Source organism: Poecilia formosa, unplaced genomic scaffold (genome assembly GCF_000485575.1).
Source record: "Poecilia formosa unplaced genomic scaffold, Poecilia_formosa-5.1.2 Scaffold307, whole genome shotgun sequence".
Lineage (NCBI taxonomy): Eukaryota > Metazoa > Chordata > Actinopteri > Cyprinodontiformes > Poeciliidae > Poecilia > Poecilia formosa.
The window spans coordinates 170400-186329 of record NW_006800246.1 but is presented as its reverse complement, the minus strand read 5'-3'; the positions used below and the strand labels follow the sequence as shown (position 1 = coordinate 186329).

At 38.8% G+C, this 15930-nt stretch overlaps 3 protein-coding genes across 4 annotated transcripts in view; 2 read left to right on the top strand and 1 right to left on the bottom strand.

Moving 5' to 3' along the window:
* The window catches only part of LOC103152302 (fibroblast growth factor receptor 1-A-like), a 24158-nt gene extending 22803 nt beyond the window's left edge, over positions 1–1355 (top strand). For both annotated transcript variants that reach the window (XM_016661020.1, XM_007572714.2), the window contains one exon: positions 676–1355. In XM_016661020.1, the coding sequence (XP_016516506.1) occupies positions 676–735 (60 nt within the window). In that variant the 3' untranslated portion in view covers positions 736–1355. The remainder of the gene's footprint in view (positions 1–675) is intronic.
* A 5341-nt stretch (positions 1356–6696) lies between these two features.
* stc1l (stanniocalcin 1, like) lies at positions 6697–10552 on the bottom strand. Its single transcript, XM_007572713.2, has 5 exons — positions 10270–10552; positions 9312–9454; positions 9118–9225; positions 8629–8732; positions 6697–7360 (listed from the first exon to the last, which is right to left on the bottom strand). Exons 1-5 carry the CDS (start codon positions 10385–10387, stop codon positions 7063–7065), a joined length of 771 nt encoding a protein of 256 aa, XP_007572775.1. The 5' UTR covers positions 10388–10552; the 3' UTR covers positions 6697–7062.
* A 3168-nt stretch (positions 10553–13720) lies between these two features.
* Positions 13721–15426, top strand: lage3 (L antigen family member 3). Its single transcript, XM_007572712.2, has 3 exons — positions 13721–13840; positions 14626–14754; positions 14839–15426. The coding sequence occupies exons 1-3, from the start codon at positions 13767–13769 to the stop codon at positions 14951–14953; spliced, it is 318 nt and encodes a 105-aa protein (XP_007572774.1). The 5' UTR covers positions 13721–13766; the 3' UTR covers positions 14954–15426.
* The last annotated feature ends 504 nt before the right edge of the window (positions 15427–15930 follow it).

Sequence of the window (15930 nt, the reverse complement as noted above, 5' to 3'; positions counted from 1 at the left end):
AATAATAATATTATATAATTAATTAAATAATAACTGGAATTATATTGTGCATTTATAAAGCTAACAAAAACAAACTGAAATGATATTTATAATGTCCTGTGTTTTTGTGTTTATGAATCTATTTGTTAGCTTTTTGAACTGATAGATTTTTTTCCCCATACAAGCAGTTTACATCATCTGTCGATAAATCACAGTTCTCCATCCTCCTCATGGTGGCGCTGATGTTAGTCCACAAAATGGTGACAACAAAAGTTGGGAGAAAACTCCAGAGTCAGGTGGACAGTTCTGGAATCAAGATTAAGCTTTCAAACATAAGAACTCTTTACCAACTGTTGCGTATGGTGGTGTTAGCATGATGCTGTGGGACTGTTTTTCTGTAGGTATTATAGAAAACTTACAGAAGAACACTTTTCACTTTGTGACTTTATTGTCACAAAGTGGTGACAATAACTTAAAATATTTACTTTCAGTTTCTTCACCTTTACTTCATCCATTACAACGCAGCCTGTTCTGATTGGCCAGTTTATCTGTCAGACAAGGCAGAATGTAATGCAGCTCATTTTGTTTCAGTTTAAAGGTTTTTAAACCAGCCTCTTGCATGATGCTAATGTGTTTTAATGTGTCACCTTATTAAAGTTGAAAATCAGCTCTAACTCTTTGTCCGTACCCTCGCAGGAGTACCTGGACCTGGCCGTCCCTCTGGTCCAGTACACATCGGTCTGTGGCTCTGCCTAGGCTCACCGTACCTCGATGGCATCATCCTGGGAATGTTTACTTCCTGTTTCCTGTACAGCCCGGTGCAGCCTCAGATGAGGCCGCCAGGCAGAGCAACAGACTGAGCTCAGATGAACTGTTTCACTGCTGTGTGATGTAAAGACCAGCTGGACTGAACTGGACTCCCTCAGACAGGAAATGCAGTGTCTTGCTAGGACAGAAGGACAAGACGTACCTCAGACACTGAAGGAGGACATGTGTCTCGTGTGTCTATAATAATGTACTCCGTGTGAATATTGTACACATTAGTCTGTTTCATGTTGAGTATCTGTCTAGTTGTGTTACAGTGACATGAAGTGGAATGGATAGAAAATGGGACAGCAACATGTTTTGATAAATCTATGTAGTTATTATTCTTTATTTGTACAGTTGGATTCCTGCTCCTCAGCAGAATAACTCATCACACATAAAATACTCTCAGAAACATACTTTTTGATTTATTCTGTTTGTTTATCTGTAAAAAAAATACATATTGCACTTATTCTCCATGGGCTGCTACTGTTAGACAATGAGCTTTAAGTTTAATGTAAAATAACTAAAGAACAGTATTAAAAACAATATTAAAAAGACATCAAACTGATGTTGAAAAGCATGTCTTGTTTTCATTTTTCTTCGTTTAACCTAAAGCTAAATAAGAGTCATTGGAGTCATTTTCTTTCAAATACCAAAAAACATTTTTCTTTAATTTCATTTAATTTCTTTCTATTGAGCTGGTTTATGTAGGCTGTGCTCAACTGGAGACTAAATGTGCAACATTTGTTCCATTTCCAGCTCTGGTTCTCTTTCCTGTATGAAACAAACCAAAACCTTTGAAAATATGTTACCCCCCTCCCAGGCTGTGGTGGCGCTGCACCAACACCACCGAAGGAAACAACACAAAAGAACAATCTGAAGAAGACCCTGACCCCAACTTCCATCGCAAAATGTAAACAACAATGGAGTGGTGTCAGACTTTAGCGGTTGTAGGATTTCTCTTTTGTCTTTGATAAAAGATCATGAGCCATTTCTCGTGTCAGTGCTAGGCTGTTTGTTTGTTTTGGTTGTTTTTACCCGGAATGCCCTGCTCGTCTCCCCGCCTTTTGAGCGGTCTCCGATCACTAGGCGGGGGAGGGGGCGCGGGGGGGCGGTTCTTCATAGTTTGGTATCGATCTGATACCAAGTAAATACAGAGCCACCATTCACCAATAACATGAATATCAATACTTTTTGTTAAGTTTGGTATAAAAGCAAACTTCTGACCGTTAGGTGTTTTAGTGGTTTTTGCTTTTAAAATGCTTTGTAAAATCCTGGGACAGAATTTGGACAATATTTACAGGCATCCACAAAATACTTTTATTAATGATAACAATAAACAACAAGAAACAATAATAAACATATGTGTGTGTGTCTTTTCTGGAATAAACAAAGTAAAAAAAAGTATAATGTGAGAATAAATCAAAACAAAACTTTTTTTTTTTCTTGTTAGGTCAAGTTGATAAAAAGTACTAAAAATGAAGTAAATGTCAAATTAGTAACCTGGAAGTAAAGTATCAATCTCACCTCGCAAGTATCGATCCGATACTCATACCAACTTGGTATCGGTATTGTCGATATTTTGGATCAATTTGCCCACCTCTATCAACCACACGGTGTTCACATACGCATTCGAACCACACCAGAGTTCAGGGTGGTGTGTAGAATCTAGACAAACGGACTGGAGTTGGATTCAAGCAGAGCTGGTGTTGATACACCTAACATCCCTGCTTGATAATGCTACACAAACTGCTGCAAACACTGAAGCACCTAAAGTTTCCCCAGAAGTACAACCTACTCTGTCCTTCTTATTGATGCTTCAAAGTTGTCCAGTCCAGTCTGTTGTCCAGATGAACACCGCAGTATTTATATTCCTTATATTTCTCTTGAAGTCTACAAGCATCTCTTGATGTCTTCACATTGAGGATGAGATAATTGATCCCACACTATGACACAAAGCGTTCCACCAGATCTCTGCCTCTTGTCCATCTTTCATAAGGACTGAATATCATCTGAATATTTTTGTAAATTTTGGCTTAAATTGTCTTTTATCAATAAAAGGAAATTGATAAAAGGAAATAAAAGAGGACAAAAGAAGTTTTGTCCTCTTCTTGGACCAACTTTATCATCTTGCCAGTTTCCATGATTATGGTGTCTCCTGCAAGCAGTAAGCAAACATAGAATTGCACAAATTGACATTACAAAAATCAGTTTCCTTAATGAAAACAGAACAATTTAAAAAGAACTCACATTTTTTCATAACAGATTTTATAGTAGGAGGAGATGGTTTTTGTAGCCTTATTAAAGTAGATGTACTTAGGGAACTTTTTTTTTTTTTTGCATAATAGGAGTTATGTGATCAACAGCCGGATGTTACTACTGGCGAAAACTATAAAAAGGAATGGCAGGAAAGTGATAGTTTATTTATTTATTCAGATAATGTGCAGCTGGTTCCACCAGAGCTCTCACAGCATCTCATTGTTCATAAAAAGTTATGTGTCACTCTAACCTTGTTGGATCCATAATTCTTCTGTAAAATCACAGTCCACAATTTCCCCAAAGTGCCGCATACGTAGCAGCTCCCAAGGAGCCTGGTCTTGTCGCTCCAGTGCTGGCACCATGGCTGAATTATGAAGATATTTCAAGTAACTGTTTACATTCATCGCTGCTATGAGTTTTAGTGACTTGTGTGTAAAAGCTTATTCATTTAAGTTTTTAATTTCATTTCCTATTTAATAGAAAATTGGCAATTGTGTGTGTGTGTGTGTGTTGTGTGTGTGTGTGTGTGTGTGTGTGTGTGTGTGTGTGTATGTGTGTGTGTTTTGTGAGAATATAGACGGTACGTTTGTGATGGAAACACTAATGATTGTTGTACAGGTTGCTGTTTGTGGTGTGGATGTGATTCTCAGGAATAAACTTTGAGGACTTTTTACCTTCAGCAGAAACTCTCTCAATGTGTGTGTCGGCCCCAAGAAGGTGAATTGCAAGAAGCAGAGTTCCACTTAGGACTCGTGTCACACAGTCCGTTTTTCATCTAACTGCTCTGCGTCTTCTCCCTGAAGATTGTTAAGTTTCCTTTTTGTAGCTCCATACTTTCTTTTCTCCCATAAAGAGGAACGTGGGAGATCGTCCATCATGTGCTCCAGCTCCCGGCCTGACAGTCCACTGCTGTGTGTATTAAGCTGCAGCCTCATGCTGAGCTCTTCTTCCTGTTTGCTGCAGTCCTGGCATCCATTTCATCCCTTAGAGCTCTCAGACTGCCATGAAAGGCTGACTTACTACCAGAGGAAGTGCTGTGGCAGGAACCTCAGCAAACTATAAAACTGAGACGTGTTTTGAGGAATTCAGAGTAAAAAACGTCCGAAGTAAAATAGTAAAAATAGCAAAATTAACAACTGAAGTTTGTGCAGTGTTCATGTGTTTTAATACTAGGACAGCAACAGCAAGGTGTCTTAGAATTAACTTGGAAGATCATGTTTATTCATGGGAACTTCTAGTTAGTTTTATCTCTACAAGGTAAATATTGCATTTTTGTTAAATATCACAGTGTTTTATAATTTTGTCCCCTGAAAAAGTTTTGAACTTTTTCACATTTCATCACATTGCAAGCTGAGTAGGTTTTGTTGTTTGGTTTTTCAACATTTCACTGGCACTTGTCAACTGAATTCAGGTCTAGACTTTGCGCAATTTTATGGTGAATGGAAACACAGTCAGTGACAAAAAACCCGAAAACAAAACCAAAAAAATCAGTAGTGGGCAAATACGTTTCACAGCAATGGAGTTTCCATGTATGGCAGAGCCCAAGTGGTACCTGAATAAAGACGAGGACTAAAGCTAACAACAAAGCTCCTCTGCCTTCTCCCAGAGGTCAGGCTAGTTAGTTTGGAGACCCACCGTTTTTCTGTAACAGTAAGTTGTTTCTCCACTATGAGCATATTTAGCAGCAACTACATGAGTTTGATTGACAACACTAAAACCCTCCTCCTGGCTCCGATTGGTGGCTTTTGGAGTAGCAGTAGCAGGTCAGGGAGGAGGTGGAGGACATTGATCTTTTCACAGATTATTCATCTCTTATTAAATGCTGAGGACGTGGTGACACTTTTGACAGATACAGTATGTGAAAAAAAACTACATATTTTTATGAAAGTTACATACTGCAGGTTTAAAGTTGCTGTACCTGCCTGCTGCCCTGAGGACGTCAGAGTAAAATGGGAGATGTCTCATCCGGACTATGTTTCCAGTGAAATCAGGAAGCTTTGACTGGCTCCATGATGCTACTGAGCTGAGTTACACTTTAACTGGAACAGCTCAGCGTCCCCACAGCCTGAACTCTGCTTCATTAGTGATGCTGTGGCTCCCATCACTTCAGTGAACACGCAGAGCAGCCTGCTGTTACACTGATGGGATTCCTGGAAACGCGGCTGCCCACCTTCCTGTCAGCAAGCCCTGGCCTAAGGGATGGAAGAAAAGATGGACGCCCCCCCAGGGAAGAGCAGAGGGTAATGGGCCATAACATCATGGGTCAGTTGTTGCCTATGGCGACCCATGGCTGAGTGAGCACCGGCGTGGGGCCTCTTTGCACCTTCAGGTGTGAGACACCAAACCTGCCCAGACAGAGGTGTCACATATTTCTTCTTTACACATGTCACTGTCAGGGCAGCTGCATTTCTTCATAGATTCAGTTAAATTAATTTGTGAGAAATGTTATAAATGTTCATCTAAATATATTTTTTTCTGTGTCTGATGCGATATTCTTACTTTCAGAGACACTGAATTTTGGGTTTTCTTTACCTGTAGGCCATAATCACTAACATGGAAAAAAAGGAATATTTTACTCTTTAATGAATCTCTATTAAATGACATTTTCACTTTCTGAAATGACTGGCAAAAAATGTTGCACTTTTAGAAAATATTTTCATTTCTTTTCGATGTTCTGGTGTTCCCAGCAGGCTGGAGAGACACTTCTAAAGCGGTTATGTTTAAATAAAAAGCTATCAGTGTCTGATGTACAGATGTCCTTACAATAGAACCTCCACAGGTTTTAACAGAGAGATGAAAATTAAAGGTCTGAGCAAAAATTCATGTGCAGTGATGTGACTGATAAAGTCAGACAGCAAAAAGTTGCTGAGGCATTTCTACGTAAAGGGATTCCAGCAGTGAATCAATTTTTTCTTTGGCTTAATCTTTGTCCTATATCTTTTTTTATATAGTGATTTCTAATTAAATCTTTTTAGAATTTTCTACAGAGGAAGTTGACTCAAACAATGTTAAAAGCATGAAATCAGAAGAGATATAATGATGTGTTTGTACATCAGTCCTTCCTGAAGATGGAAATTGTTTAACAACTTTTGCTTTATTAATACAAGAGGCTAATATTGTTCTAGATGTTAGAGATAATTTATACTTGACAACCAGGGCCTTAAACCCTGGGATTTTTTCTTCTTTTTCGGAGAATACTAAGATCTGCAAACTCAGCACGTCCGTTAAAACCTCATTTTAAAGGAGAAAACAGTGTTAGGATGTGCAGTGATTGACAGTGAAACAGTTTGTACGCCATCTGGTGGCAGATATCCGCCTCGCCTCAGCTTCTTTGACAGTAAAAGAAAAGTGTTTAAACAATAACTGAGAATGTTGTTAGAGCATAAAGCTGCATCTTTATCTGTAACAGAATAAACTGGATTCTGAAATATTTCTGCACAGTCTCTGGTAAAACTGAGTTGCAATGTTTTTAAGTTTGAATTCTGTATGATTAGAAAATGCAGGTAAATGTGTGGAAGCTGTGCTCTTATTGACCTGCTTTAGCCCAAACATGGCTGACATGGAAAAATAATAAACCTCTTATAAACATAAGTTTCTTTTTTGCCAGTGTGGATGTTACGAAAAACATTCAGTGGAAATAATCCAGTCAAATTTAAGAGTTTATATCAGCGCATTTATTTCTAATGTCCCAACAAACCAACTTGAATCCCACATTTTGACAGACATTTAAACTTTTTTTCAACATAACAGCTTATAAAGTGATTTGTAGAGCAGTAAAACGAGGCAGTGAAACACTCCATGACCAGCATGAACGCCTCACCCTGCTTCTTATCCTCTGGCTAATTTAAACATACCACCAATGCAGCCTAAGAAATTAATTTAGGACAATAAATATAAATTGTAATAAGAGTATACTGGTGTAACAAGATCACATCAGTTACCTGGTGGATGAACTAAGAATTTAAAAAATCCCCCAATTTACAACACAACAATCTTTTTACTTCTGATCTTTGTCATCTACTCATCAGCTTGGGCCCCTCCCTTGTTCCCCTGGGTGTCCACAGATCTCTTGGCAAACAAGTGGGTGGGGTCGCGACCCCTGAAGCCGGGTTGGATGTTGAACACGGGCATGTTCCTCCAGCTGGCCGGGTTGCTGAATGCTGTGGAGTCAGAGCTGGGGGTGCAGGGCTTGTTCTGGACGAGCTGCAGGAAGCTCTCCATGTCGGGCCCCAGGCGGGTCATGACCCCGGTCCTCACCGTTGACACGGTCTGCTCGTCGCAGGCCTGCAGTGTCTGCAGCAGCGTACTGTAGTACCTGTGGTTTCAGCAGAAAATGCAGACTCAGGGTCATGAGGTGGTTTGCAAAAAATCTTCATGCCCCTTCAACTCTTCCAGTTTGTCAGGTTGCAAATTTACTGTGTTTATCAAGCGTTTTATTAGTCACACCGACATTAAGTAGAGCAAAATTGTGAAGTGAAACTAAAACGATGCATGGTTTTAAATTTTTTTTGAATGAACTAAAAATATGAATATTTTTGCAGAGCCACTGTTTGCTACAAATACAGTAGCAAGTGTTTCGGTGTTTGCTCATCTAAAGATCAACAATTCTGCGCAAAGTTCCTTACAAAACAGCAGAAGCTCAGTTGGTAGAACAGAGAAGCATCTGTAGACATCAGCTTTCGTCACTCGCCAAAATACTCAACTGGATTTAGACCTGATGAGAGGCTTAGCACTGTCAATCATCCTTGTGTACTCGCTGTTCAATGTGGTAATGACGGAGAAACAACTTAAAGGTAAACCATTTATCTTCCATCACCGTTGGTAATGCTAACTAGCCTGACTGTTCACAACATTGTCTGCTGGGCTTCAGGATAGCAAAGAGTAAGGGGGTGAGGAATGAGCAGAGCCATACAAGATAATGATTGACAGCGCTAAGACCTGCCTCCTAGCTCTGATTGGTTGTTTCTAATTAGAAGCTCAATGTTTTTACATGTCTCTCTCACACCGTACTTGTTTTGACAAATACAGTAAAAATATATTTTTTGTAAAACTTTATACTGCAGCTTTAAATGTTGTCTTTAAAGCAACATTTAATGTTGTCTTTAACAAGATTTAAATGTTGTGTAGTTGAGCTTCACTAGCAAAACACAGCAGAAAGTACTTTGTAAATATGTCAAGTAGAAAACATGTTCATTGTATCACATTTTGCACACTTTAATTCCCTCCTGCCACATTTCTCTGAGTTGTTCTGTTGTCTGTTGTTTATGATGCTCATACAAACTGTGACCCCAACTGGCTAAAACCAAAATGGAGCTCCTAAGATTTGTGTTGTTGTGATTTAGTTTTTTCTGTTGTCAGGCACACATTTGAATAGTCAGAGAACTGTCTGCTTATGTAAACTCCTTTAACTCTTAATGTAAATAAAACTGACAGTCATGAAACAAAAAAAAGATTTTAAAAAATGAACACGTGGAATCTGTTTGACCTTCATGAGTCTGAGGTAAGATATCAGATAACCAAGTTTTGCTCAGTATAGTTACAGTTGTGGCTTCATTACATCTTACTGACGATGTCAGAGCTCACCTGTTGGGGAAGTGAGTGGGAACCTGCACCACCTCTCCGATGGCATCAGGGTTTGTCCGAGCCACAGTGCAGATGTCCAGACTGGTGTAGCACTCCTCTTGAACCTTTGACAAGGTGGGAACAGAGTTATTGAAAAAAAAAACAAATTAAAAAACACTGTAGTACAGAAGTATAAAAATGGGCCTGATTCCATGACTGAAGTCGCAACACCAACAGAGTTTCATTAGTTTGCATAATTGACCACAATGTCACTCAAACTTTAAATCTAGTTTAAATCTAACATGCCGAGCAAACAGGCAACATATCTTGCAAATGTGGCAAAGCCAGCAGCCTGTGGCTTACAAGCAAAGTTAATTAAAAAAAGGAACATAATGAAAAGAAACATAAGCTTTTGTATGACTGTCAGTGATTTACCCATGATGATAAAAACCAGAGTCATGCTTCAGAGGACAATCTCACATCTACATTAACATTTCTGGGCCTACGAACCTCAGCAATCATGGTCTGGAAGATGTTACAGCGGCGGATGGTCTGGAAGACTTTGTTAGAGATGCCCTGGGAAATGCACTGCAGACTCTTCTTCACAAAGGTCTTACCCTGAAGAACGGCAACAGAATTCAGACTGAGACCCGGCCAGGTGAATGGGGGTCCAACCCAGGCAGGGGCTGGGTGGAGGGACTCACTTCCGTGTTGAAGGTGGCCGCAGCATGAAGGAACAGCTCGCAGATCTCGTGCATCCCGTCTGTGTCACAGGTGGAGTTTTCAAGGCAGGAGAAGAATCCACAGCCCACTGCCACGGCATCGTTCAAACATCTGGCCACATCGGCTGCAGCGTCACATTCAGAGGAGACGTTTTACAGGAGAACCACATGACAAACACACTCCACCTTAAATGTGTGGGTTGCTTTGTAGTCCCACAGCGACTATGGATATTCTAAATAAGCAGGCTAATCAAGTAAAGGTGGACTTAATGAAAAACATTTCCAGACAAAGATGAACTTCAGGCTTCATGTTTTGTTTCAACTGCTGCTACATTTATTACAAGACAAGATGAGCAAGACATTACGTTATGACTGAAATTCAATATTTTTCTTTGAGTTACATTCTCAAAATGACAATTTTTTTTTCATATGAGCTTAAATATTAAGCAATGTAAAACAGTGTTTTTATGTTTAATTGTGTAAAGATACACTGCAAAATCATCCAATGTATCTCAGTGTGGAAGTTAATACTGAGCAGAACACTCAAAGTTTGCTCATTTCAGTACCACTGAAGTGTTTAAAAATAAGCGATGGATGAACAAAAGGTGCAAGAAACTCTGAAAGTGTACATTATGGTTGTTACAACTATTTTGTCTTTATTTATCTTATAAGACCTTGAAATTATTTCCACTGCATAACAGAGAGATAATGCAGTGGATTTCTTATAATATCATAAGATAAGATATATTATGATATATCTTATTAGACCCATACCCGAGACGTCCTCCTAATTAGAAAATAATGCTCTTAATGTTTTTTACAAGTAAAAGGTGGACTTCTCCAGGCTATGATATAAACTTTAACACAAATGTCAAACTATGAGTGAACTATAGGAGAACGGGAAGAACAACCAGAGGCAGCGGGTAGAGCAGACACTCACTCGGGCTGTTGGAGGAGAAGCGTGCCCGGCGGGGAGCGGCCTCCTCCGGCGGCATCTGGAAGCCGGAAGCGAGGCAGAGGGAGCAGAGGAGGAGGAGCGGAGCGGAGCGGCGCAGCATCTTCTTCTTCTTCTACGCTGGTGATGACGGTGAGGATGAGGAGGCGGTGTGTTGTTCACAGCTGATTCCAGATGCTCGGTCTTCGTGACTCCTCTAACTCCACAGCGGGTATTTATACAGAGCCCGTTCTGAGGGAACCAATCACAGCGCGCCGTTTCCACGCGGCGGTCAGCTTGTGGTTTATTCATGTGTGTAATTAACCCCCGCGGTTAATTGGATATTTCCGCTACACACGAGTTACGGTAAACTTTCTTCGGTCTTTGCGCTTCATAAAGTACTTAAACATGTTCTCAACATTAAAAAAAATCCACTATGAGGAAGTAATTAAAACATAAATCTCACCTGAGGAGCCATGGAGCTTAATTTACATAAACCAGTGTTTTCACTTCAGTTGGTGGATCTGATTCCTGTCACGTTCTCCGCGTTTTCCTGTGAGGTGCGTCACAAGAAGACGTGACGTTCTGAGAAATGGAAGCAGGCGGAGGTTTTTACTTTATTGGGTAAAGTAATTCTTACCCAATAAGAATTACTTTACTTAGACATATTCTTACTTGAACAAGGCTTTGGTAAAAAGTTACGGAAGAACTGAGTAACTGGTCCAAACATCAATCATTTAATATTTAAAAACAACATCAGATGAATGTGGAAATTTAGGTGTTTTAAGGACCAACATGAAAATAATTCATATAAATGACATAATTACAAAACAAAATCAGGCAAAATAAGTTTTCTAAAGCAATTTATTTATATTTGAAACTTTAAAGAAAAACTGCATACCTTTTTGGTAATTTGGTGAAGTTTCAGAGTGGATAAGGTGGATAAGGTATCCAGAAAATGTTCTCACATAAGATCAGGAATACTTCATAATACATATGTAAGTTAAAGTAAAAAGTACAGCAGAGTAAAACACCTAAACGTATTTTTTTTTTCCAAAAAGTTACTCAACTAACTGTAACTAGTACCCAACTCTGAAAGCAGCACTATGGGAGCCAGAACTCATAGAAAACTCCATCATTGCAGCTTTTATGGGGATATTTAGTTATAATAGTCTATTGCGCTCAATAACTGTCAAATGCTGCCCAATCAAAAAATAGATAGTAAGATATAAGATGGAATCAGAAAAGGTTTTCATTTGGACCACAAAGCAAAAATAAATTTTCTTAAAGGAAACGCTGATTTCAAAAAAATCCCTAGTTTTTTGCTAAGAAAGTTTTGGCATAGGATGAGGTGGAGTTTTCTTTTGGTCTTGTCAAAATTGGTTTATTTTGCAAAACTGCAATGGTTCTCTTACTGAATTTTTTTGAGTTTGCTATATATGAACTATTTCTGATGGTTTGGTTCATTTTAACAAAGATAAATCTCCAAAAAAATATATATCACTGCAAACTAGAGGTGTGTGACATTGAATGAATGAATGATAAGTAAATACATATTTAAGTTTGATATAACATCATACAACACTTGATATGACATTTATTTTGCTTTTTTATTTTAGAAATTGTGAATTATTTTTGGCTGTTTTTAGTCCATGTTTTTTCTTGCTGAGACGGTGTAATAGAATAGGCTTCACCAGTCTGTTTGAAGTTTACACAATCATGAATCCATAACATGACACCAGCCTCATCAGCACAGGCTTGACTTAGAAACATGTAAATCCATGAGACATTTGGACAAACAGACAAACATTTTCCTCATCAGTTGAATGATTTTATGTGTTGAATGAGTCCACAGGTTTCTGTAATGTGAACTGGAATTTGACATCCTGATTCATATCCTCAGTAAAAGAGATCTAACGATGGTAGAAGGGCTGTTCTTTATCTTTATGAACGTTTTTCACCTTTATGAATCCTGCATGTCTGTAAAATGGTTCATATTTAATTGCTGTTTTTCAGACTACTAAAGTTTCTTTTTCATTTATTTTGGAAGTGAGGATCAGGACCCCTCAGGCAGTATTTGACCCCCTGACTTCTTCTGTAATCTGCTTCAGGAACTGATGCAGGACTGTTGTTTTTGTGTGTGAGATGTGGAAAATAGTGTGTGTCTTATCTGAGGGTCGGGTATCAGTGAAGTGTGAGATTTGGCAGAGGAGCTGACGTTTCCACATGCAGCCTGGTTTGACCACAGGAAGTTGTGAGCCTTAGGGAGCCCGGAGGTCAGCGGGCGCTGATAAGCATCACCCACATCCACCCCCTCTGCTCCCATCACCTCAGCCAGATCCATGGAAAAACACCCCAGTGTTCAGAGCCTACTACGTTTCCTCAGACTGGCTCTGTTTTTAATCAAGATAAATCCAGTTTTCAGTGCTGGGAAAAGTTCTGTTGTTTTCACTTTTTGTTACCTTTGATGTATCATCACAGATGATCTGAGTAAATACAAAATCAATTTTTCAAAGTATAAATTTAGTTATTAAGGGATGACAGCTGTCCCAACTAACTTCATCTTATATGTAAATTTAATTTAAAAATTAATCCTTCCTTGTTGAATAATGAATTATGATTAACTACATAGAGTATCTCACAAGTGTGACATGCATATATCACATTTTTGTAAATATATTTTTTAATCTTTTCATAGGAAGTACTGAATTGTGACACTTTGTGTAAAGTTGTCAGTGTTCAACTTGCATAACAATAGCTGAGTCTTCATTACAAATGTCCGCAAATCTTTGTCTGTATTCTATAATTTCGAAAAAACGTAATTTCGCGTGTTTCCATTAAATTGAATAAAACTTAATAAATAAAATTAAAATCACATGTGAGTAAGTATGTTTACGTGATGTCATTAAAAATCATGGCTAATCATCGATCAGCCATCAGAGGATACTCTGATTTATTAGAGGGCGGCGGAGGACCAGTCCGATATCCAGAGCTGTACACAAAAACTTACCTAATATATATAATATATTTTTTATACAAATGCTAATATTAAACTGAAAATTTGAAATTTTATTTTATATACAAATCACGATATGTAGTTTTGTGCACACCAGTAATTTAAAAACTTTATGATTAATTTAATGCCAAGCTGTATTTATAGGTGCACTTAACAGTTTGCCGTGATATCTGTACCCTGATTGGATGAAGGATCGACTGAAATATTTGTTTCAGGTACAACTGCTTTTTATTAATCTGACAGTTTTTCCCACAAAGGATAAATTTAAACGTTTTCAGCTTAAATATTTCGGCTGTAAATTGGTTTTCTTTCTTCATTTGCTGTTGTGTTACTGCCCCTCGCCGCTGGGGAGCAGGAGCTCCCCAGCGCCATTCACGTGGAAAACGCTTCTTCTTCTTCTTCTTCTTCTTCTTCTTCTTCTTCTTCTTCTTCTTCTTCTTCTTCTTCTTCCAGTTCAGTCCCATAGACATAATATAAGCGTTATATTATGTCTATGTTCAGTCCCTTCAATACAACAGCAATGGCGACTGAAACAAACCAAGAAACAGGCAAGCTGGAGTTGTATCCTTTTACTTCACATGTGGACTATAGTGGAGGGGCACTTCAACTGAAATGTCAGGATTTACATTTCCGGTCTGCTTGCTTGTAGCTCGGTTCTGGTTCGGTTCTGTTTCTATTAGAGTTCTGTTCTGTGTTGGTGGTTCTTTGGACATTTTTAGGGGTGGAGGAGCTTTTTCTCACTGCCTGACATTAAACTATGCCTGGTTTCGGTCGGTTAGGAGTCTGGGACTGTCGAAGTTATTTATATTTTCGAAATGTCCCAATGATAGAGTACAGACAGTAATGACAGTATGTATTATTTGCACACTGTGATTACTGTCTGGGGAATCCGACATGACACGGTCTTTGCTTTGTAGGTTTCTGATTGGTTAGTTCACAACATTTTAGTTGGCACGAGGCACACACACCTGGGATGAGGTAAATCTAGAAATATATATTTTTGTTATTAATTTCAGAAAGTGAAATGAATAACAAAAATAAATGTTATTCATATGAAAATTTTGTTATTCATATGAAATGAATAACAAAAATATTCTCTTAAAAAATATTTCTAAAAAAGTTAAATATTGGACACATTTTAATCACATACCCCAATAACCTGCAAACGGTATTTGCTAAAGAAGGTTGGTTGGTTACAGAGTGTGGTATCCGAGCGTGTTCATTGAAAGTTGAGTGGAAGGAAGAAGTAACGACTGGGTGCAAAAAAAATGCTGTAGTACTTGCTCTAAACTTTATCAAATAGCAATGCAGACATAGTTGGCCAGTCTTCCTTGACCGCCCTGCAGCTTTCTGGACGTCCCCTTCCCATCGTCTCGTGAGGCCACCATGGCCCTGAGGTCCCTGTCCCCAGACCGGGAGCCAAGAAGAGGCGGTATCAGCAAGCAACTGAGTGTGTCTGGCAGCACGCTGTCTGTGTGAGCAATCAGAGCATTTGTATCTGCATTCGGCTGCCGGTCGGCCTGCCGCCGCCTCTCTGATCGTCTGTGGCTGTGTTTCAGGAGGTGGAGCGCAGACGAAGCTCGGATCCTCAGAGTGTCCGTCAATTCCTTTCTGGACCACCTGTCGCTGGTTGTGGAGACCATGGAACTCTTCGGTCCACCTGTCGACCTTTGATACACAGCACTCAGGGCTCTGGAACGAATAGATACAACACAAACCCAAGATGGCGCTGTTGGAACTTTTAGATATGAGGAGAACAAACTGTATGATCTGACTTCTGGTTTTTCAATTTCCACCGTTCCCCAGTCTTTCGGGAGTATTTATTTTCAAGTGTCTTTTAACAAGAAAACACTGCAGGAACCTGAGAATATTTGTTTTTCACTTGAATTATTTTCTTGTAAAGGTCAGACTTCCTGTGCTGTTGTATATTGTCAACTTTGTAAAAAAATAAATAAAATCATTTTCTATTTTGTGGATTCTAAATAAAATCTAAAAGTGACTCTTAGAATGTTGTAATGGCAGCGCTCTGAGGGGAGTTAGTGCATCGTCCAAAAGAGTACACTCCTCTGATAAAAATGACTTCACTACAGATAAAACTGCAATAGAGGTGTAATAACTCTAATATTAAACTAATACTTTGTCTTTGACTCAGTTACATCTCTCAATAACTCCTGGTTAAACAGAGAGGAACAAAGCATCACATGAAAAGCATGCATCAATTATATTAAAGATGGAAAAGTTCTATCAGGGTTTCATTTCTTATTTCACCATCTGTACCCATTTAGAACCAATTTAATGTTCAGAAGTTATATCTGAACCAACCTATCATTTAGAGATTGGAAGCTAGAACAGATCACTTTTATTCTAGGAATAGTGAAGGAAGGTTAGCAGACCTCAGATTAGTGAGCTGGAAAATCTCACACCCAGATCTGCTGGTCTGGTTAAACCTTCTGGGGATTTGTCTCATATGTGAGTTTTAAAACTGAACTTTTTCTTTTTTGGATCATAAATGGGAAATTCTGCGCTGAGTCATGCTAACATTACAGTTAATAAATGTAAAGCAATAATGTTTAATCAACGTGACTTGAAAGTCAATTTAAAAAACTGATTCAACATCTATTTTTATCCATCTGTTGGTTTCTTTTTATTCT